Source organism: Pantherophis guttatus, chromosome 2 (assembly GCF_059756535.1).
Source record: "Pantherophis guttatus breed Tessera chromosome 2, ASM5975653v1, whole genome shotgun sequence".
Lineage (NCBI taxonomy): Eukaryota > Metazoa > Chordata > Lepidosauria > Squamata > Colubridae > Pantherophis > Pantherophis guttatus.
The window spans coordinates 182,154,268-182,176,342 of record NC_142064.1 but is presented as its reverse complement, the minus strand read 5'-3'; the positions used below and the strand labels follow the sequence as shown (position 1 = coordinate 182,176,342).

At 37.7% G+C, this 22,075-nt stretch overlaps 1 protein-coding gene across 7 annotated transcripts in view; it reads left to right on the top strand.

Moving 5' to 3' along the window:
• The window catches only part of HTR4 (5-hydroxytryptamine receptor 4), a 266,632-nt gene that overhangs the window by 172,018 nt on the left and 72,539 nt on the right, over positions 1–22,075 (top strand). Inside the window, exon 8 of one of the 7 annotated variants that reach the window (XM_034405849.3) lies at positions 5,616–5,691. The exons of the other annotated variants lie outside the window; for them this stretch is intronic. Within the exon in view, the coding sequence (XP_034261740.1) occupies positions 5,616–5,676 (61 nt within the window). The 3' untranslated portion in view covers positions 5,677–5,691. The remainder of the gene's footprint in view (positions 1–5,615; positions 5,692–22,075) is intronic. 7 annotated transcript variants of the gene reach the window in all.

Here is a 22,075-nt window from a genome sequence, read left to right as displayed (position 1 = left end):
TATGACGGAAGGTGAGTCACAACAGAAGAATTTATACAAGGAAGGATTATCAAGTCAGTAGAAAGATAGTTATGGATCTCCAGGCTTCAAACAAGTTTGAATCTCCCAAGACAGACCAGTTATACTGAAGAGGCTTGAAGAAGTTTTCAGATGTCATCTCAAGGGTCCTTCACATGGGCCACATGATCAGCTTAATGCCAGAGGATTGGAAGAGGGCAAATGTTGTTTGTACCTTTGAAAAGATGGAAAAGAAGGAACTTCAAACAAATCAACATCGTATCAATTCTAGACAAAACTATGGAACAGTTGATTAATCAACTGTTGTTGATTGTTAATTGTAAGCCGCCCTGAGTCTCCGGAGAAGGATGGCATATAAATCAAATTAAAAAAAATATCAGTTTGTGAGGATTTAGTCAATAATGCATTTCTTGAAGAAGCAGGCACAGATTAAAAAAAAATCCTGATATACTGATCTGCTCTCCTTTTTGAACTTAGTGACTAGTTGACAATAAAGATACAGTACAATAAGCACTGTGAACTTTTGTTTCAGCAAAGCATTTGATACATCTCCCATTAGACACTAATAGAAAAGATGATAAAATGTGGCCTAGAACAGTTATTATCATTTGATGAATGGTACTCCGTAAACTAAAAGTTACTCAATAACTACTATATACGGCAGTGGCGTCAGTTACTCAGGTATTGAGTAACATAGTGCAGACTATGTTTTAGGCTCTGTGATAGAAGTATGTCTATGGAGATTCTCAGACATCCAGGTCATGGTTGTCCCAAAGATGCTTTTTCAAAAGGTCAGAACTGAGGAAGCTTCTTGGATGAGAAGTGAAACATCTTCAAGGAAAAACAAAGAAAGTCCAGTTGCCTTTTGAAAAAGCACTTTTGGGACTCCATGATAGAAACATTTAAATGAAGTCTGAATGGCCATCTGTTAGGGATGCTTTGGTAGTGGATTTGGCACTACACAATTAAAATAGATACTCTCCGAGATTGCTTCCACCGCTTATTTTCTGTTGTTCGTCTGGGGACCTCTTTCTTTCATCTTATTTCTCACTTTCTGTCTCATGCATCTTGTGATAAATATCTTATTTAAATGTTCATAATGACTTGTTAGCAAGAAAACAGGTACATAAGCCGGTTGGTCCCAATGTAAACACCACCTGGAATCTAAAAATCTTTATTGACATTTTGTTCCTGCCAGCCAAAATCTTCTTGCCAACCTTTCAGGTGCTAGTTTTGAAAGTCAAAACTGTTTTCTCTACCTTGGACTGGCTTCAGATTAAACTAATTTTTAAAGTTCTAGTATTAATTTTATTTGGGACAAATAATTTTAATGGTGTTTTCCTGCTTGACAAGTGAAATTCTGATGCTTTTCTTTTCTTTTTTTTTTTTTTTTTAATTTGATTTATATGCCGCCCTTCTCCGGAGACTCAGGGCGGCTTACAATGTGCTCAGCAATAGCCTTCATACTTTTGTATATTTATACAAAGTCAGCTTATTGCCCCCACAAACTGGGTCCTCAATTTACCTACCTTAGAAAGGATGGAAGGCTGAGTCAACCTTGAGCCTTGGCGAGATTCGAACCTGCAGTAATTGCAGGCAGCTGGTCTTAATAACTAGCTTAATAACAGGGTGCCTTAGACCACTGTACTACCAAGGCTCTTTTCTCTTTTCTCAATAACCACTAATCTAATTCTTTTGGTGCTACTTGGAAAATATCCAACTATGGTCTACAGCAGAGTCCCACAACTTTTCTGGTTTTGAGCCAGGTGTGTGGAGGGGTCCTGTGCTCACCTGCCACTTCTATGGTCCAGTTCCAAATGGCTCAAGGCCTGGTACTGGGATGCGGCCCAGGGATTGGGGACCCCTGGTCTACAGTGTATAGACATTTGTTTCTTTTGTTTCAAACAGGCTGTGATATTTGCGTTACCTCCAGTGACCACAGGCATTTGCCTGAAACCACATGTAGCAGTGAAATTGCATAAGGAATGGAAGCACACATTTACTTCTAATTTTGCTATAACTTTTGCCTCTCTGTGTTCATGCGAAACTGTTCAATTTGATAAGTGTAACTATGTTTAATCCGATAACTGTATGGAAACCTCTTAGGCTTTGGAGGAATGCAAATTGTAAACTACTGTATGTCTTTGCTCACAGCAGTGCATCTTCATAGGTTCATTGTGAAAAAGAATCTTAAATAAATTGTGGGTTTTTTGTCTGCAAATTCCTTTTTCTATGCCACCCACCCCCAGTTGCAAGATTGAAAAGGAGAGGGAATGTATCATTTTTCAGCCTGCCCTGCTTGGAAGTACCTCTGCTACTCTGAAGAATTGATGTTATAATACAACTAGAAAGATTGGGTCATTTATTACTTATAATTAAGGAATTCTATGAGCCATGATGGGGCAGTGGTTAGAGTGCAGTACTGCAGGCTACTTCTGCTGACTGTCAGCTGCCTGCAATTTGGCAGTTCAAATCTCACCAGGCTCAAGGTTGACTCAGCCTTCCATCCTTCTGAGGTGGGTAAAATGAGGACCCAAGTTGTTGAGGGCAATATGCTGACTCTGTAAAGTGCTTAGAGAGGGCTATAAACAGTGGTGGGCTCCTGCCGGTTTACTCCTGCCAGTTCTCCCAAAACCATATGTTAAATTTCTGAGCAGTTCAGCAAACTGGTTGTTGGAAGAAATCTTTCCCCACTTCACAGGGCTAATCCTGCAAGGAACGCAGGATGGAAAGATTCTAGTGCAGGGGTCTCCAACCTTGTCAACTTTAAGACTTGTGGACTCCCAAAATTCCTCAGCCAGTTTTGCTTGAACAGCTATTTACAGAAGGGTTGGCATAGCCATAGAAGAAATGGCTGAGAGGCAGGATGTAAACTTGGCATTATGTCTGATTTTTTTACTGCCTTTCTGAGGGCATGTGATTTTTCCTTAAATCTGGATGATTACCTTAGGATATCTTGTGAAGTGAGTGAGACCAGCTGGTATCTTTAAGTGGTGCAAATGGATTTAATGATTGCTTCTCCTAGGTGCTTTGTCAGTTCACTGAGCACAGGAGTCTCTTGTCTATGGGGATTCTTCAGTTATCCAGGTCATGGTTGTCCCAAAGGTGCTTTTTTCAAGAAGTAACTCAACTTTCTTGGTTTCCAGAAAGTCCCGTTGTCTCTTGGAAAAGCAGCTTTGGGACAGGAGTCTCTTGCATTGCTTCAGAGTGACCAAGCTACATGATTGCTCACTGATAATAAGTGGATTCTCCTTCCAATTTGTTATAGTTTGTTGTCATGATAATATGGCATAGTAACATGGCACCAGTTGTAGAAAATTAGCACCCACCCCTCTCCTAGAAAAATGAAATATTTTGAGAAAGATTAAAAAGGAAGAATATATTTCCCTGGATTAGAAATGGAGAAACATGTTTTCTTAGAGGGAGAAAGCAGCCCCCACCTTTCTTAATAGCTCACAGCAGATGTCAGCACTTAAAGATAAAGAGTTAGATAGTTATATTCATAGGCAAATATTCTCTGTAGCAAGGTCTGAACAAAGACAGAATGGAATTAGCTTCACTCAAATTGTTAATTTGTCTCTTTAGCTCGGCATTTTGTAGCCCAAATATGCGCACCCACTTTCTGGAGAACTTAAATGAGTGGTCTGCTAAAGGGTTTCACTTTATGAGCAAGAGTTGGCTATATTTTAACTATTTTAATTCCTCGATGTGCTCTGGCACCCACCCTGATTTGTAACTCTGGGTTGCAGGTATTGCTGAAGAAAAGGAAAGTATTCAGACAGAATGGTTTAGCTTTCCATGACAGCTGTGACTCATTGATCTTCAGTGTGTATTCTCCCATTTCTAGTCTAATGATTGGTGCATATGGCAGCTTTTTGCAAGCAAAGAAGCTTTTTTATTTTTGTACAGGTAATCCTTGACTTACAACAGTTCATTTAGTGACCATTCAAAATTATAATGGCACTGAAAAAAAGTGAGTTATGACTGTTTTTCACACTTACGACCGTTGCAGCATCCCCATGGTCATGAGAGGCTGGGTGAGGCTAAGCGCCCCTCAACTCAGTGACATCAAGTTGACCATGCCCATTCAGTCACATGACCACCCAGCCCCACCTACCCAGCCAGTCATTGGGGCAGAGAACCGGTTGTTAAATTATTTGAAGCCCACCACTGGCTATAAAGCACTGTAAAGCGGTATATAAGTCTAAGTGCTGTTGCTATTGCTATGTCCACCAAGCACAAAGGGTCTACAGCAGACGCTGCATGATTACAAATCTCTCTTTATAGAGTATTGAAGGTAGTAAACTCTGATACTATTTGGAAAGAACAAATAGATCAGTTATAGACTTCTTTCTTACTTCCGTAAAGTTTATTTTAAACTGATGCTTAAAGGTAATATTTTTTAGTTTGTATCATTATTTCTCTAGGAGTAAAATAATAAATTGAAAATAATATTAAAGCAACATGGAAACCATGCCACATTAAAGGCAGAAATCCAAGACATTATGGCAGTATAGAAGAATGTTCATCTGGCTTTCTCAGAAGGATCTTGGTAATAGGTTTATCTGTAAAGGAAATGATTTTATCTTAATTTAAGTTAATCTGTCTGGAACTTCTAGTGGAAAGAGTTAGCTATAAGGAAGGCATGCAGTCTGTGAGTTTGTTTAGTATTTGTATATACTATATGCGCTTATCAAATATGGGGATGAAATAAGAGAAAGCTCACATTTTGTTCTATGGAGATTTTTGTGCATGGACACTAAACTTGTGAATGAAAGGACTAATCTGCTGTTACTATCTGAAGAATGGATATGTAGTACATATGCTTTGTATAAAAAGTCCCACTTCATTGTAATCCAGAAGAAAGAATTTTTTTTTGTCAACTCCTGAAACTGAGCTAGGTAGACCAGTAGACATGCAAATATCTATACTCTTAAATATGTAAAAGAAGCAGTAAATGAACACACATTTCATTCACAATTCAAAATAATGAGATAATATAACAAGTTAATGAGCTGTGGTGGTGCAGTGCAGACTACCTCTGCTGGTTGCCGGCCAAGTTGAAATTTCACCAGTTCAAGGTTGACTCAGCCATCCATCCTTCTGAGATCAGTAAAATGAGGACTCAGATTGTTGGGGGCAATATGCAGACTCTGTAAACCGCTTAGAGAAGACCGTGAAGCAGTATATAATTCTAAGTGCTATTGCTATTGCTAATAGGAAAGGATTATTAAGTAAAACTTAGACAACCCCACAATGTCAGCCAAAATGAATCATGTCTTTGATAAATGACCAGAAAAAGCAAGCTTCTGCTTCTGTCTTTCACCATCTTGAAGAAAGAACTTCTCCTATTGAATTAGTTACCACTGTCAGAGTAATAAACAAGATAAAATACTAAGGGTCATCATCTATACTTTCTTCCAGGAGCTGGTTGATACATCCTTCTGGTTATTCCATATTATTTGCACAATCTTTGCTAGGAGTTTAATTATCTGATTATTTGTAGCTATATCTCTCATTAATCCTGTTTTGTGTTTTTCTTTCCTTTCCTCCCTCGTCCCACTGTGTCTGTCTGTCCCTCCTTCCTGCACTAAAAGTGGCTGTTCCACTATCTCCAAGTTCCTCCTGCTGTTCTGCAATAGACCAGTTCCTGTCTAACCCTGAATATATTCTGTAAGTCTTTTATTTTATTACATAGGATTACACATACATGTATGTGCATGTTTGTGTACTTATCATTTTTAATAAACTTCCATAGCTTTTTTTCATCATTTCATGGATCACATCTGGCATTTAGTTGGAAAGGACCCTGGAGAATTTGGTTTATAGGTCTTCTGCTTCCCTCTGATGTTTTCACCAGGAAGTTTATGGAAAATGAGATAGGGAGTGTCTGTCTTATTGAAGCAAAAGATAGATGAGCCATATCTAGGGCATCTTCATGAAACAGAATATTTCTAGGTGGTCCTAAAAGAACACTAGGAAAAATACAGTATTTATTTATTTTATTTTATTTTATTTTTATACCGCCCTTCTCCAGCAGGACTCAGGGCGGTGGACAGCCAAAGTAAAAACACAACATACAAAAAATAAAACAGTTTAAAAGAATATTAAATAATGTCGGCCACAATTTAAAATAACCCAGTTAAAATTAATTTCAAATTAAAACCAAAGGATGGGATCAAGCCAGCCCGGCTAGATGAAATAAGTGAGTTTTAAGGGCCCAACGAAAAGTCTGGAGGTCTGGTATCGTGCGTATCTCTGAGGGTAGGTTGTTCCAGAGGGCGGGTGCCACCACAGAGAAGGCTCTCCCCCTGGGGGTCACCAGCCGACATTGTCTGGCCGACGGCACCCTGAGGAGGCTCTCTCTGTGTGAGCATATTGGCCGGTGGGAGGCAATTGGTGGCAGAAGGTGGTCTTGTAAATATCCAGGCCCTAAGCCATGGAGCGCTTTAAATGTGGTCACCAACACCTTGAAGCGCACCCGGAAGACCACCGGGAGCCAGTGCAGCTCGCACAGGAGAGGTGTCACATGGGAGTGCCCCGTCACTCCCATAATCCCCCGCGTGGCTGCATTCTGGACCAGTTGGAGCCTCCGGGTGCACCCCAAGGGGAGCCCCATGTAGAGAGCATTGCAGTAGTCCAGGTGGGAGGTGACGAGTGCTTGAGTGACTGTGAGTAGGGAGTCCCGATCCAGAAAGGGACGCAACTGGCGTATCAGGCGAACCTGACAAAAAGCTCCCCTGGCAACGGCCATCATATGCTCTTCTAAAGACAGCCGTGCATCCAGGAGGATGCCCAAGTTGCGAGCCCTCTCCGTGGGGGCCAATGACTCACCCCCAATAACCAGCGATGGCGCCAGCTGGCTATATCAGGACGCCGGAAGCCACAGTCTTGGAAGGGTTGAGTTGGAGCCTGTTTCTCCCCATCCAGGCCCACACAGCCTCCAGGCACCAGGACATCACTTCAAGGGTGATGGCCTGGGGTGGCCTGTGGTGAAGATGTACAGCTGGGTGTCATCAGCGTACTGATGGAACTCCACCCCAAAGCCACGGATGATCTCACCCAGTGACTTTACATAAATGTTGAACAGAAGGGGCGAGAGGACCGACCCTTGTGGCACCCCACAAACAAGGCACCTCGGGGTTGACCGCTGCCCCCTGCCAACACAGATTGTGACCGGTCAGAGAGATAGGAGGAGAACCACCGCAAAACGGTGTCCCCTACCCCCAACCCCTCCAACCGGTGCAACATGATATCATGGTCAATGGTATCAAAAGCCACTGAGAGATCCAACAGGACCAGGATAGAGGAACAACCCCTATCCCGAGCCCTCCAGAGATATCCACCAACGCGACCAATGCCGTTTCAGCAGCAACTGGAGTATCGGACTAGTAAAATGGCATCAAAAGAGCCGATGAACCTCAGTGTAATTTTGTATAAAGGTAAAGGTTCCCCTTGCACCCATGTGCTAGTTGTTCCTGACTCTAGGGGGTGGTGCTCATCTCCGTTTCAAAACCAAAGAGCCAGCACTGTCCAAAGACATCTCTGTGGTCATGTGGCCAGCATGACTAAATGCCAAAGGCGCACTGAACGCTGTTACCTTCCCACCAAAGGTGGTCCCTATTTTTCTACTTGCATTTTTTATGTGCTTTCAAACTGCTAGGTTGGCAGAAGCTGGGACAAGTAACAGAAGCTCACCCCATTATGCGGCACTAGGGATTTAACCACTGAACTGCCTACCTTTCGATCAACAAGCTCAGCATCTTAGCCACTGAGTAATTTTGCATAACGACAGTTAAATATGAAAATAAATTCCTGAGTTAACAGTGATTAGCCAGAAAAAGGATCTTAGGGATCATGATCTTGGATAATTCAATGAAAGCATCCATCCAAAGTTCATCTGCCGTGAAAAAAAAAGCAAATTCTGCCATGGGATCATTAGGAAAAGAACAAAAATTGAAACTACTGGTTTCTAATGCTTTCCTAATGATGTGCTATACAGTTCTGTATATCAAAATGGGGCTTGTTGAGCTGAAAAAAAAGACACCCCCCCAAAAAAAACCCAGCCCAAATAATGAAGAAGTTAAATCAATTCTCCTGGAAAGAAAAATCTTACAATATACATCACCAGAGTGATTGACTTTAAAAAGACATTAGATTCATGGAACTTAATATTAATAATGGCTACCGATCTTGATGATTTTATAGGACATCCCGGCTGAGGTTGCTGGGGGACATAAATGATAAGATATTCATACCTGTATAGCCTGTTTGTGGCTTCCCAATGACAGCCTGCTTGGCCACTTGGGAAATAAAATGCTGTGCCTTCAGTAAATGTGTTTTGTCATTTGTCCCACCATGCCAGAACTTATTCTGGTCTTTCCGTGGCTTTCCTTGACAAAGCAAGACAGGAAATTATGTAGAATTTATTGCAAATTATAAGATGTGTCAATTTCTAGCCAATCCAAAGTACAAGACAAGTAGCAATTGCTTTTATTGATACTTCTGGGCCTGAGTAAGTAGAGTGATAAGGATAAACTATTGTGATGCACTAGGGGCACCAATCATGCACACAAAGAGTTTTATCACATCAGGAAAAAGAAGGAAAGGAAGGTAGGTTTTTTAAAAATATTTTTTAAAAATAATTTTGTTTGTCCAGCTGTCTGCTCAGTAGAACAAAGATTATGAATTTTATCAGGGACACAACAAAGCAGAGAGCATAACATTGATTATCTGGCTGGATAGATTGATGGATTTATTTGTTTGTTTATTTATCTGTCCGAGAATGGCACACAAGGAAAGTAGGAATTTTGTACAGAGATGCAACTAAGTGCTATTTGTAATATAAATCCCATCCAGTTACCTGCCTCCCAAGTTGTCCATCACTTTTACTGAAATCTGTTTTATATGGACTTTTGCCCTTGAGAAAATCTCTGAAATATAAGTTATACAACAAGAGCCCTTAAATTAAAAAAGAGAGAGAGAGATCTGAAAAATGTCAACCTTGTTGCAGAGGATAATGGAAAGCAGTTAATTAAATGATATTGCCAATATGTAGTGCTTCCTATTATGGAATTAGTTTTTTTCCACTTAGTATTTTGGATATCATGTTTGATGTCCAGGAATCTTGATATTATAATGACTAAAAAATATGGGATGGTAGAAATGTTTTAAAAAGAGAAATCTCTCCTCCCCCACTTCTACCCTAATTTTTGTGCATTTGAAATGAATGACACTGAATTAAGAGAAATAAGCTAAAAAGAGAGATGATGTACACAAATTGTTGAGAGAGAGAAGCTAAAACAATTGGTGAAGAATTTGATTAAAAAGTCATGACTTCTTTAGAAATGTTTTTTATTACTCAAAAAACTGGAACACGAAGCCATTAAATGGCACAATCTGGAAGATTATGGAATGAAGTATAACTTCTCACAGCAGTTAATTAAGCACGGGTTTATTAGAGAGGATAGCATTTATTGTACACTTTGGGACTTTTAGAATGGAAAGCAAGCTAAAAGAATAAAACAGAATAAAATTTAGAACCATTTTTTTTCCTTCTGTGTATCTGTTATCAAGTGTGTTGTCACTGGATTGATTCAAGGTATATTGTCAGATCAGTTCTTAGCAAAACATGCTATTTCATTTTATGCCTATTTCATTTTAGCTTTTACAAGATGGAAGATACTTTTACTTCTTTTCATTTTGAATTGTTTAATGTTTGGTACTATTCCACATACATACCACTCTCTGATAAAATGGAGTTAGGAGTGCTAATATATAGATCCCAAAAGCTGTATAATATTTAAAAAGAAAAAGAAACATGGGGCAGCCATGGTTGTCCAAATTCACCTAAAGCATTAAAACAACTGAAAATTGATCCCGGCAAAGAAAATTGCGAGTGACATATATTATTAAAGTGATTCAAATATTTAGAATGATAACAATGGGAAATTAATTAATTAATTAATTATTAATTCAGTAAGTACCATATCTAAAATATACAACAATCAGCATTCCATTCAATTTCATTGCACAAGAAATATAAAGAAAACCCATTTAATGACTGCAGGTACAGCCACAAGTCTTAGAATTGGAAATGAAGACATAGAAGTAGTGGATAGCTTCTGCCTTAAAGGAATTATCAGTCAAGTAATATGCCATAGATTAGCTCTCGTAGGATTATTGAAGACCTTAGAAAAGATTTTCAAATGTTGTGATGTGTCTGGACCTGCAAAGAGTGAAATTGTGAGACTGTGGTTTTCTATATGATGTTCCACGGATGCAAAAGTTAGACTTTGAAAAGCAGGATAGAAAATGTACTGGAGCTTTTAAATTTTATCTTGGAAAGGATTCTTGACAATACCATGATGAGACATGGAAAAAACAAATTAAGCATTAAAAAAATCAGTCCAGAGTCAAGGCACAAATGATAGGCTCAAACTTCCATAGTTTAGACTATTTGTTTGTTTGTTTATTTGTTTGTTTGTTCGATCGATTTATATGCCGCCCTTCTCTGGAGTCTCAGGGCGGCTTACAATGTGTTAAGTAATAGCCTTCATACTTTTGTATATACCTGCTTAGTAGGGCTTTCGGGGGGCCCCAAAGCGGTGTTCTTTTTTTTTTTTTTTATACAGAGTCAATTTATTGCCCACACAATCCGGGTCCTCATTTTACCTACCTTGAAAAGATGGAAGACTGAGTCAACCTTGAGCCTGGTGAAATTTGAACTTGCAGTAATTGCAGGCAGCTGGTGCTAGTTAACAGCACTTTAGTCTGCTGCGCCACCAAGGCTCCATTATGCAAAAATCTAGTACCCTTGAGAAATCCATAATGCTCAGGAGAATATAAAGAAATAGAAGGAGAGGACAACCAGCAGCAAGATAGATGGATTAGATAACAACAAATGCACCATTAAGAGACTAAAATGTCAGGGTGAGAATAGATCATCTTCAGTGTTTTTATTTATTGATTTGATTTATATACCAGCCCAGAATCACTTGTTGAGATGGACAGCTATAGGAGTCAAATTATTAATTGATTTTATTTGACTTGATTTGATTTGTACTGCTACCTAGGATCACTTGTTGAAATGGGTGGCAGTAGAAATAAAATAAGTAAAATATTGAAGAAATATTTCATTCGTCACTGAGAGTTGACACTAACTTGATGGCACTTAATCTATTAATATCACCTCCAATGATTTAGATAGAATATTTTCATAGAGACAAAATTATCTACTTTATAAGAACCCTTTAAAAGATGTTCAGGTTAAACAATGTCTTTTAACTGCTGGAACCATCATAGATATATTTGTGTGGATGGTAATAATGAGTAGGAAAATAAATGAGCTGAAAGATGCATTTGACGCTCTTGATAAGCCATGCAGAGTAAATATGCACCTAATTCCAATAGATAAAAATTCAGAGACTCTGATTATTAAAAAATAAGAATTGAACCCAATGAATAAAATGCAGCATGTCTCAAGAATTCTTACACATATAAACCAAACAAAATAACATTAAATATAACAGGATAACTGGAGTTGGTCATTTAATAGACTTCAAAACAATGTCTTCGTAAGAACACTGATCTTTTTTTTTATTATTAAAGAGTTTTACAAAAAGAAGAAAAAATACTTTTTTTTACAAGTATTTCCCCATCTCCCCCCTCCCTTCCTTACCCGCCCCACCCCCCCCCAAACTTCCCAGAACAAAATACAGGGTATAACAATTAACAATCATATGCTAAACTAAGCTAATTAACTAAGGATTCCTATCCCCCCCTTCACACTTTAACTCCCCTTTTACTTAACTAGATATAAATACTCTTAATTTTTCTATTCATTCATAAGCTATTTGATACTTTTTAGTCCAATATTTGTTTTGAATATAATCAATCCATCTTCTCCATTCCGATATATATCTTTCTTGTGAGTGATTTTTCAAAAATGCTGAAATCTTCACCATTTCTGCCAGATTTGTTACTTTTAATGTCCATTCTTCAATGGTAGGCAAATCTTCCTTCTTCCAATATTGCACCACCAAAAGTCTAGCTGCATATTTAAATTTAAAATCAATTTAGTCTCTATAACCGTACCCAGCAAAAACAATTGTGGAGTAAACTTTATCTTCTTTTTAAGAATATTTTGGATAATCCACCATATTTTAATCCAAATGCTTTAACTTTTTTACAAGTCCACCGTATATGATAATAAGTGGCATCTTCACAATCACATCTCCAACACTTAGATTGTAAATTCGGATACATACAAGCCAACTTTTTAGGATCTAAATGCCATCTATAGAACATTTTATAAAAATTTTCTCTTAAATTTTGTGCTTGCGTAAATTTTACATTTCTAACCCATATTTTTTCCCAAGTTTCCATCATTATTGGTTCCTGAATGTTTTGTGCCATTTTATCATACAATCCTTAACTAATTCCATTTCTGAATCTATTTCTATCAATACATTATATAATCTTTTTATATGCATTTGATCTTGGTCTCTAATTTGTTTTACCAAATTTTCCTCATTCTGCATGATACCAATTCTCTGATCTTCTTTCCATCTGGCTTGCAACTGACCATACTGAAACCAAGTTTGAATTATTCTTTCTTCTTTTAATGCATTTAAAGATTTTAACTGCAATACACCTCCTTCCATTTTAAGAAGCTCTTTATAAGTAATCACCTCTTGCTTTTGTTCTACACTTATATTCGCTATCGCATGTCTGGGTATTGCCCATATAAGTATCTTATAATTTAATTTATATTGATACTTTTTCCAAACTCGTAGCAAGGCATTCCTTAATATATGGCTTTTAAAGGTCTTATCCACCTTTTTGTCATATAATAAGTAAGCATGCCAGCTATATAACAAATCATATCCTTCAATGTTCAATATTCTTTCTTCTGTTGAGTTAATCCAATCACTAATTATTGTTAGGACAGCTGCTTCATAGTATAATCTTAGATTAGATTAGGCATTTTAAAACCTCCTCTTTCACGTATATCTTGCATTATTTTTAACTTTATTCTCGGTCTTTTCCCTGCCCAAACAAAATTATTAATACCTTCTGCCATTCCCTCAAATTTTCATCTTTCTTGAGTATTAGTATCATTTGGAACAAAAATAGAAACCTAGGTAGAACATTCATTTTTATTGCTGCTATTCTTCCCAACAGATATAGTTGTAGTTTTCCCCAATTCTCCATCTCTTTCTGTATTTTTTGCCATAACAATTCATAATTATTTTTATATAATTTTACATTTGAGGCTGTGATATATACCCCTACATATTTAACCTTTTTTACTATTTCAAATCCTGTTAGTCTTTCTAGTTCTTCTTTTTGCTTTACCGTCATGTTTTTAGTTATTATCTTTGTTTTTTTGTTTATTTATTTTAAATCCAGACATTTGTCCATATTGGCTAATTATATCCATTAAACCTGTAGCTGATTGTACTGGTTGAGTTAAAGTAACAACCAAGTCATCTGCAAATGCTCTTAATCTGTAATCATGATGTCTAATTTTAATTCCCTTTATTTTATTTGACCCTCGTATTTTATTCAATAAAGGTTCCAAAGTTAAAATAAACAATAATGGTGATAGAGGGCATCCTGTCTTGTTCCTTTTTCAATTTTAAATGTTTCTGTTAAACCACCATTAATTATTATTTGTACTGTTTGTCTCTGATATATTGCTCTAATAGATTGTGTAAAGTATTCTCCAAACTGCATCTTTTCTATTATTTTCAATAAAAATTGCCAATTCAATCGATCAAATGCCTTCTCTGCATCCAAAAAGATAAGCGCTGCAGGGACTTGGTTGTTCCTTTCCAAATATTCCAATAAATTTACAATTTGTCTTACATTACATTTCATTTGTCTCTTATAAATCCAGATTGGTCATTATGAATCATTTGTTGCATGATTACCATTAACCTATTTGCTAATATTTTAGCAAAAATCTTATAATCAGTATTTAAAAGCGATATTGGTCTATAATTCTTAGGTTGACTACGGTCTTGATCCTCCTTTGGAATCAATGAAATAAAAGCTGTTCTCCAGGAAGGCGATACATCTCCTCCGGTTTGAATCTTGCAAAATAATTCCTTAAGCGGTTCTACCATTTCTAACTGCAAATTTTTATAATAAACAGCTGTCAGTCCATCTGTGCCTGGAGATTTCCCCCCCCCCTTAACTGTTTAATTGCTAAAATAATTTCTTCCAAAGTTATTGGTTGGTTCAGTCTTTCCCTTTGCTCTGTTGTAATTACCGGAATATTCTCCTCCTGTAAATATCTGTCTATATCTTTACCTTGAATTGTATCACTAGCATATAACTTTGTATAGAATTCTAAAAAAGCTTTTTTAATCATATTTTGTTCATATACCTCTTTACCTTTGTATTCTATTTTTTCTATAGTACGAAGCTTTTGTTTTTTCCTTAACAAGTAGGCTAACCATCTACCTGGTTTATTTGCATTACAAAAAGTGTTATGTTTAGCATATTGTAAGTTAGTTGCCACTTGGTCTGCCATTAACATATTAAACTGCCCTTGCAACAAATTTATTGTTTCCTTTATTTTCTTATCTGTTGGATTTATTTTTTATTTCCTCTTCTAAGTCCCTCCATTTCTTTTCTTGTCTACGTCTATATTTATTATTCAAATATATTAAGGTTCCTCTCATATATGCTTTACTTGCATCCCAAACCATTTCCATAGGCGTACCCTTATGCATATTCATAGCAAAAAATTCTTTCATTTGTTTTTTACATTCTTTCACATTTTCCTCATATCTAAACAAATTTTCATTTAGCCTCCAAGACCTTCTAGCTCCCTTTTCTTGCTCTAATTCCATCCACACTGGACTATGATCAGATAAAATTCTTGAACATATCTTTGTCTTCTTTACCCTAGAAAAGAAATCATTGGTAATTAGTATGAAATCAATCCTAGAAAAGGATTGATGTTCATCAGAAAAAAAAGTAAAATCCTTTTCTTCAACATTTCGTTTCCGCCAGATATCTCTCAACTCCATATCATCCATTATATCAAAAAAAGATTTAGGCAATCTTGCACGATTTTGGGTATTTTGAAGTAATCCTTTTTTGTCCTTTTGGGTATCCAATACTCCATTCCAGTCACCCATTAATATACACGATTTATAATCCCATTGTATTATTTTGGTATGCAAAAGCTTATAAAATTTTTCTTGCTGTTGGTTAGGAGCATATACTCCAATTAAAAGTATTTTCTTCCCTTCTATTAGGAATTCAATTGCAATATATCTTCCTTGAGCATCTGCCTCAATTAATTTGGCTGTTAAATCTGTCCTTAGGTATATAACTATACCATTTTTCTTCTCTGGAGCAGATGCAACAAAATGTGTCCCCAATCTTGAATATATCAAGTATTTTTGATCTGTCACGCATATTAATATGCAAATTAATAGGCAAATTACATCGTTTTTAAACTGTTTCAAATAATGAAATATTTTCTTTCTCTTTTGTGGTGAATTCAAACCATTGACATTCCAGGTCAAAAATTTAGTTACCATTCTTGGCACCTTGAAGCTTTAAGAGCGCCAGCTGAAGATCCTCCTTCACCTTTCTCTTCAGCCTTGCTCCTCCCACTGCTTCTGTTTTTGTAGCTTCTTGAGCTTTCATTTGGGTTTGCTGCAACTTTAAATCTTGTTCTTTTTGCTTTGCTGCAGCGTGAGTCTGCCTTTGATCTTTTGGTTCTTCTCTTTTTTCTACTACTTCCAAAGGTTGATCAGTACCAAAAAATTGCAATAAATCTTCTTCAATAAGCGAGGTCTCTCCTGCAGCTTGTGGCTGTTTACTTTCCTTCTGTCCCTGTATCGCCAGCTCTTCTTTTCTTCTCGTCATTTCCTGAGATGGAAATTTCCAGCCTTTAATACATTAGTATAAAAATCTCTTGCCTTCCAAATTGTGTTAAGGCGATACCTTTTTCCCATATAATTCACCACCAGTCCAGCTGGAACATCCCATCTAAACTGAATCTGTCGATTTCTAAGTTCATCCACCAAGAAAGCAAACTCCTTTCTGCTACTCAACATTTTGGGGGGAATTTCTTTCAGTACTAAAACCTCTTGTCTTGCAATTTGAAGTTTATTTTTATAGAAAACTTGTAAAATTTCATTTCGGGTCCTCCTCGTTGTAAAGTAAATCACAATGTCTCTTGGCAATTGATTCTGTCTGGCAAACCAGGAATTAACACGATATATTTTGTCAATTTGCAATGAGAGATCTGCTTGAGATCCCTGCAAAGATCTCTCTCAAGTTCTCTCGATTGTGTTCTCTCAGACCTCTTACTCTCATGGCAAATTCCATTGTTCTATACTGTAACATCACCACTTCATCGTCTGCCCTATCCATCTTGGTCTGAACTTCATTTTATTTTCCAAATTCAAATTGGACTGATTAATTTCTTCTACTCTTTCATCCAACAATTCAATGTGTTTTGCCAGACCCTGAAATGCCATTACTATGTCTTCTCTTATTTCTTTATTCTGAATTTGTATAACTTCTTTAATTTCAGCCATTTCTTCAGACACTCCCTTAATTTTCCCCTCTAAAAAAGAAGTTTGTTGCTTCAAAGTGTCCTGCAGAGATTCCTGTAGAACTTCCAAAGTCAATATTTTGGGTTTGAAGTAGACAAAGATTGTAGTTTTGATGGTTGTGCTGGTGATCCTCCAGCACTTTTAAAGCTAGATTTTATTTGCTTAGAAGCCATTTTTAGCTTTCAATTTATACTTCCTACAGCAACCAAATCAATAAATCCAAATATTTTTAAATCTTTTTTAAGTATTATAGTTTATTTAAAGTCCAAACTGTAGTCTTTCCACTTTAAATCTTTCTTTCTTTGTTGTAGAACCCAGTAATCTTAAACAGCCTCAGAAGCGCTAACGATGTTAATTATCACTTTAACTATAACTTTCACTTTCACACCCTGTTATAGTTTAGGCGCCATTTTTGCTTTCATTTTAAAAGTCTTAGAAGGAAGAAGTATAGACACAGAGTTAAAGTTCAGTACTTGCAGTTGTTAGGACTCCTGTTTTTGTTCTGCCTGCTTTAAGCTTATTTTGAATCTGAATGTTGATTGCAGGGGTGGTCGCGGCGTCTTGTTCTGCTTGAAGCAGAAAAGCCTCGGATTCGGAGCTCAGTCAAACTACCAGGGAGCTCTCACCCTCCAAGCCCCAGAATTGCTCCTAGGGCTTTTGGGGAGCTCTACCTTTGTCCGGCTGCTCGCCTTCCTCTCTTCTCCCGAAGGAAAGGTTTCCAAACCGCCAGACAGCTGATTTGCGCTGTCTTGGCGGTTTTAACAAAATTGCAGGGCTGACAGTCTGAAAGGAGAATCTGTCAGTGCCTGCGGTGCCACCGGAAGTCCTTAACAACATTGATCTTAAGGGAAGTTACTGCCATGCTGTGGATGTAAGAAGAGTTCTGCTAATATTTGAGCACACCACCCTTCAAGCTTCCCTGCTTTGTTGATATCTCTCCCATACCTATGTTCAAGGACAAAAAGATATCAAATTGCTATGCTATTCCAAGGAGAGGGGGGGGAGAGAGAGAGGGAGAGAAAGAGAGACACGGAAGGAGGGAGGGAGGGGGAGAGAGAGAGAGGCCAACTCTGAGCTCCAGTTATAATGATTCAACACTCACAGCCACTCAAGTACTCCCCCACTCCTTTGTTGAGGCAAAACCAAGATGGCAATACCATATCTGGGCCTGAACACAACCTGTTTATCTCCTTGAATGTGATGCCATGGGAGGAACTCATTTTCAAACCCATTTTTTCGGCTTCTGCCTCCTTTCCTGCTGCCTCTTTCTCAGCCTGGCTGCCTTTAGTTTGACTCTTTGCTTTTCTTCTTGGGCCTTGGCACTGCCTAATCCATCTATTTTTCATGCAGCGCTCCCAGGAAGGCATCTTGTCTCTTTTCTTCTTCCCCCTGTTTGATTGGCAGTTGTGTTAGCCTGACACTAGAGGTGGGCTAAGAAGGGAGGAAGGAAGGTGCACTAATGCTTCTAGTGCACTAATGCTTCAGTCAATCTTTGCTGGAATGTTCACTGTATTCAGAATAGAGCTGGAAGGGACTTTGGAGGTCCTCTAATCCAATCTCCTGGTCAAGCAGGAGACCCTATATCATTTCAAACAAGTGATGTCCAATCTCTTCTTAAAAACTTCCAGTGATGAAGCACCCACAATTTCTGAAGGTAAGCTGTTCCATTGGTTAATTGTTTTCACTGTTAGGAAGTTTCTCCAACCTAGAATTTCAGTAAAGATGGATGGACTTAGGCAAGTTACAGTATGTACTCATTACTAAAACAAAAACAAAAAACAAACAAACCGATATTTAGGAGGAAAAACTGATTAGAAGCATCAGTGAGCCTTCCTTCCCTCCCTTCTTAGCTCTCCTTCAGTGTCAGGCTTACAGAATTGCCAATCAAGTAGGGGGAAGAAGAGGCGAGACAAGATTCCTGCCTGGGAGCTCTGTATGAAGAATAGATGGACTAGACAGAACCAAATCCCAAGAGGAAAAGCAAAGAGTCAAACTAAAGGCAGCCAGAAAGAGGCAGCAAGAAAGGAGACAAGAGCTGAGAAAATGGGTATGATTTTTTATTTATTATTATTATTTTTGAGGGGAAAGTTCTTCTAGCCATTTCCCTTGGCTGTAGCAGCTTCAGAAGAGAAGAGTCAAACCAAGACAGGAGCAAACAAGCAGAAAAGGTGAAGAACAGAAATAGAAAATGGAAATTGAAATTGAAATAAATAAATAAAGACAGATTGAGCTGCTGAATCAAATATGCTCTACACCATAAGGATGCATACATTTTAAGACAAAAAACTACAGAGTTTGGCAAAACTCTAGACATATGGAATAGAATGATATGAAGTTTCAATGAAATTTAAAAATCTATTGTAGATACAGGGTCAAGACAAAGTAGATGATTAAAAGAGAATATTGTAAAATATTAGTTTCTAAAATAGTTGAAGGCATTTGTAATTTACAGTTACTTTTCTTTTTGGTGGGGGGGATTTTCTTGTTCTTGTAAAATAATGTCACCCATCCGTTGAAAGGAGATACAAAACATAAAACAAAAAAAGCCAACCAACTGTTCAGGTTTCCATTGCTTTTGTGTCTTTACTGAATCTGATTATTTGTGATTCAAATAAATAAATAAATAAATAAATCTGTGAGAAGATGAACTTTTGCATGATACTTTGCTATAGAAGGATAAAGGAAATGAAAAGTAATCAAGCAACTGACCACTCCCCCCCCCCTTTTTTTATAAGTCAATAAGAACTTCTCTCTATTTATCATGTAAATAGCCACGGTGGCACAGTGTTTAGAGTGCAGTACTGCAGGCTACTTCTGCTGATCATCAGCTGCCAGCAGTTTGGCAGATTGAATCTCACCAGGCTCAAGGTTGACTCGGCCTTTCATCCTTCCAAGGTGGGTAAAATGAGGACTCAGATTCTTGGGAGCAATAAACTGACTCTGTAAACTGCTTAGAGAGGGCTGTAAAGCACTGTGAAGTGGTCTAAGTCTAAGTGCTATTGCTATTGCTATGTGCTTAAGTATATCAGTAATAAGAGGAGCAAGAGTATGTTCATCCCCATAGAAACAGCAGTAAAAAGAGATTTTGATGGAAAGAGAATCCATATACAAAAGGAGACTGCAAAAGGAGAATATACTGATATATATATATATACTGATAAAAGATAAATGGACTCAAAAGACATGTAAGAGTACCTTACTGACCAGAATTTTAGCTATAATTGGGGAAAAACATAAACTAAACCCTGTGGAGATTATTCCTCTGTTAAGTACAACTCTGGAGAATCAGGAGATTACAGTAATGGTGAAACAGATAATGCCAAGTCTGAAAATCATGTCTAAGGAGCATTCCTCAAAAAGTAATCTAAGAGTGCCTGTTAATTCACATTTTTAGGAATTGACTATTTTTTCCCCCTAGAATATCTATTGGTATTTTCAAATTCAGGGTTAGATCTTTCATGGATTAGATTCCTAAATGTAACATTATTTCTTTATAGAAGACACGGGCTGTGGAGGACAGAGAACTTGACAATTATACTATATCAGTGATGGCTAGCCTTTTTGCCATTTTGTGCCAAAAGCGAGGGGGACCATGGGGGGGGGGTCAAGTGCACACGTGCTAACAACCATAATTCAATGCACCCCACCCCCAAGTGCATGCATGTGTGACCCCGCTTTTGGTATGCGATGGCACGGTGGGCCCAGCAGGCCCATTTTTTGCCCTCCCCAGGCTCCAGAGGCTTTCTAGGAGCCTGGGGAGGGCGAAAACGGCCTTCCCCACTCCCCCGGAGGCCCTCCAGAGGCCAGAAATGGCCTGTTTCCCAACTTCCAGTGGGCCCGAAAGGCCCAAAAATCAGATGGCCAGAGCACGCATGCAGGCTGGAGCTGAGCTAGGGCAATGCTCGTGTGCCCACAGATATGGCTCTGCTTGCCACCTGTGGCATACGTGCCATAGGTTCGCCATCATGGTACTATATCATCTCTGAAACCTACTAAATACAGGAAGGGAAGTGGCTAAATGGAGCAATATGTATATTTAGGTTTCATTGGTGGTGGAATTGAAATACATTACTATGCTACAAGTGTCCAAGTCAGATCTTGCCTTACTATATTATTATTAACTTATTAATATTTATTTTCTTCAGCCTGTACAAAAACAAAGGAAAGAAAAATGGTAAACATGTAGGTAAAATCTTTAGTAGAACAGATGCCCAAAGCTCTGATCATACTAGTCAGCAATTTTGACACCAGGATTAGTACAAAGGATTATGTATTTAGGAACAATGTAGCTCTTACCTGTTGTAAATCCAGAAACTCTTCTGGCTTTAACTCTAGAGATAGAGGAGTTAATTTTGCAGAGTGATGCTTGAGTCCGTTAATAGCTTAGATATGTTAATCTTGAATTGTATCTAGGACAGTAAGACCCTGAGAGATTACACTTTTTGGTGTGCCCTTGGAGTGTTTTTCATCTTGACCATGCATGGCTTCATTACAAAAATGTGGGCCAAGTTAATGTCTTTTCTACTATTTCCAAAGAAATTCTTGGAGAACTTCTACAAAATTCCTATTTTGTAGGCAGAAACCCTTTTCAAGTAGGGATCATGTTTGTTCACATTAAACAGAAATCTAGAGAACCAGAATAAATCCCATTTGCTTCTCTGAACAGATGTTGGTGGTCTGTTCATCATATTGTTATTTCCATGTTAAAACATCTTTGTGGGATGATGGATTCGAATCAAAAACACATTCTACAATTTCCTTTAGCAAATTCTTAATATTAAGAATACCAGATCATATTTTTTCAGACTTCAAAGGCAGAGTGTTGATTAGACTCCAGCAGAAAAACATTCATGTTGCTAAGGCAATTTAGGAACAGAGTGATTCATCTTAATAGGGAATTAGCAGTACTAATTATGATCAAATGATTAATGCTGACAGTCTGCAAAGGAAACATGGATAGGGAGGGGTAAAGGGAGCTGTGATTGTGGGAAACTGCCAAGTACATAAATGAGGGATCATCAGGCTCATTCAAGGCTGATAAACATGTAGAATGATTTTAATACATTATTGTTATGAGCCAAAGGACAGAATCCTTGTGAAAACTTTATTAGTGGAAATAGAAATATGGAGACAATAAGTTTAAGTTTTAATTTATAAAGCAGAAGCTTTCTGTGTGTATTGTAGTGTTTAGTTGTATGTGATATTTTGTTGCTATTCCAACAGTTGAATGCATTAGCAGAATTTATTGGAAAGATGTAATAGGAATATTAAGCATTTATTAAGAAACATTTAGCAGGTTATCTGTTACTGCACTACAGTATGTGCCTCTCCATCCATGGTTTCCTCCTGAAGCATAGTTTACATCTACAAGACAATTTAATTTTTCTCTTACTGCATATAATAAATCTTTTCTGGACAGTTTGAGAATGTTGGGTCTCAGGAGTAGGAGATACAGGAAAATTATGTTG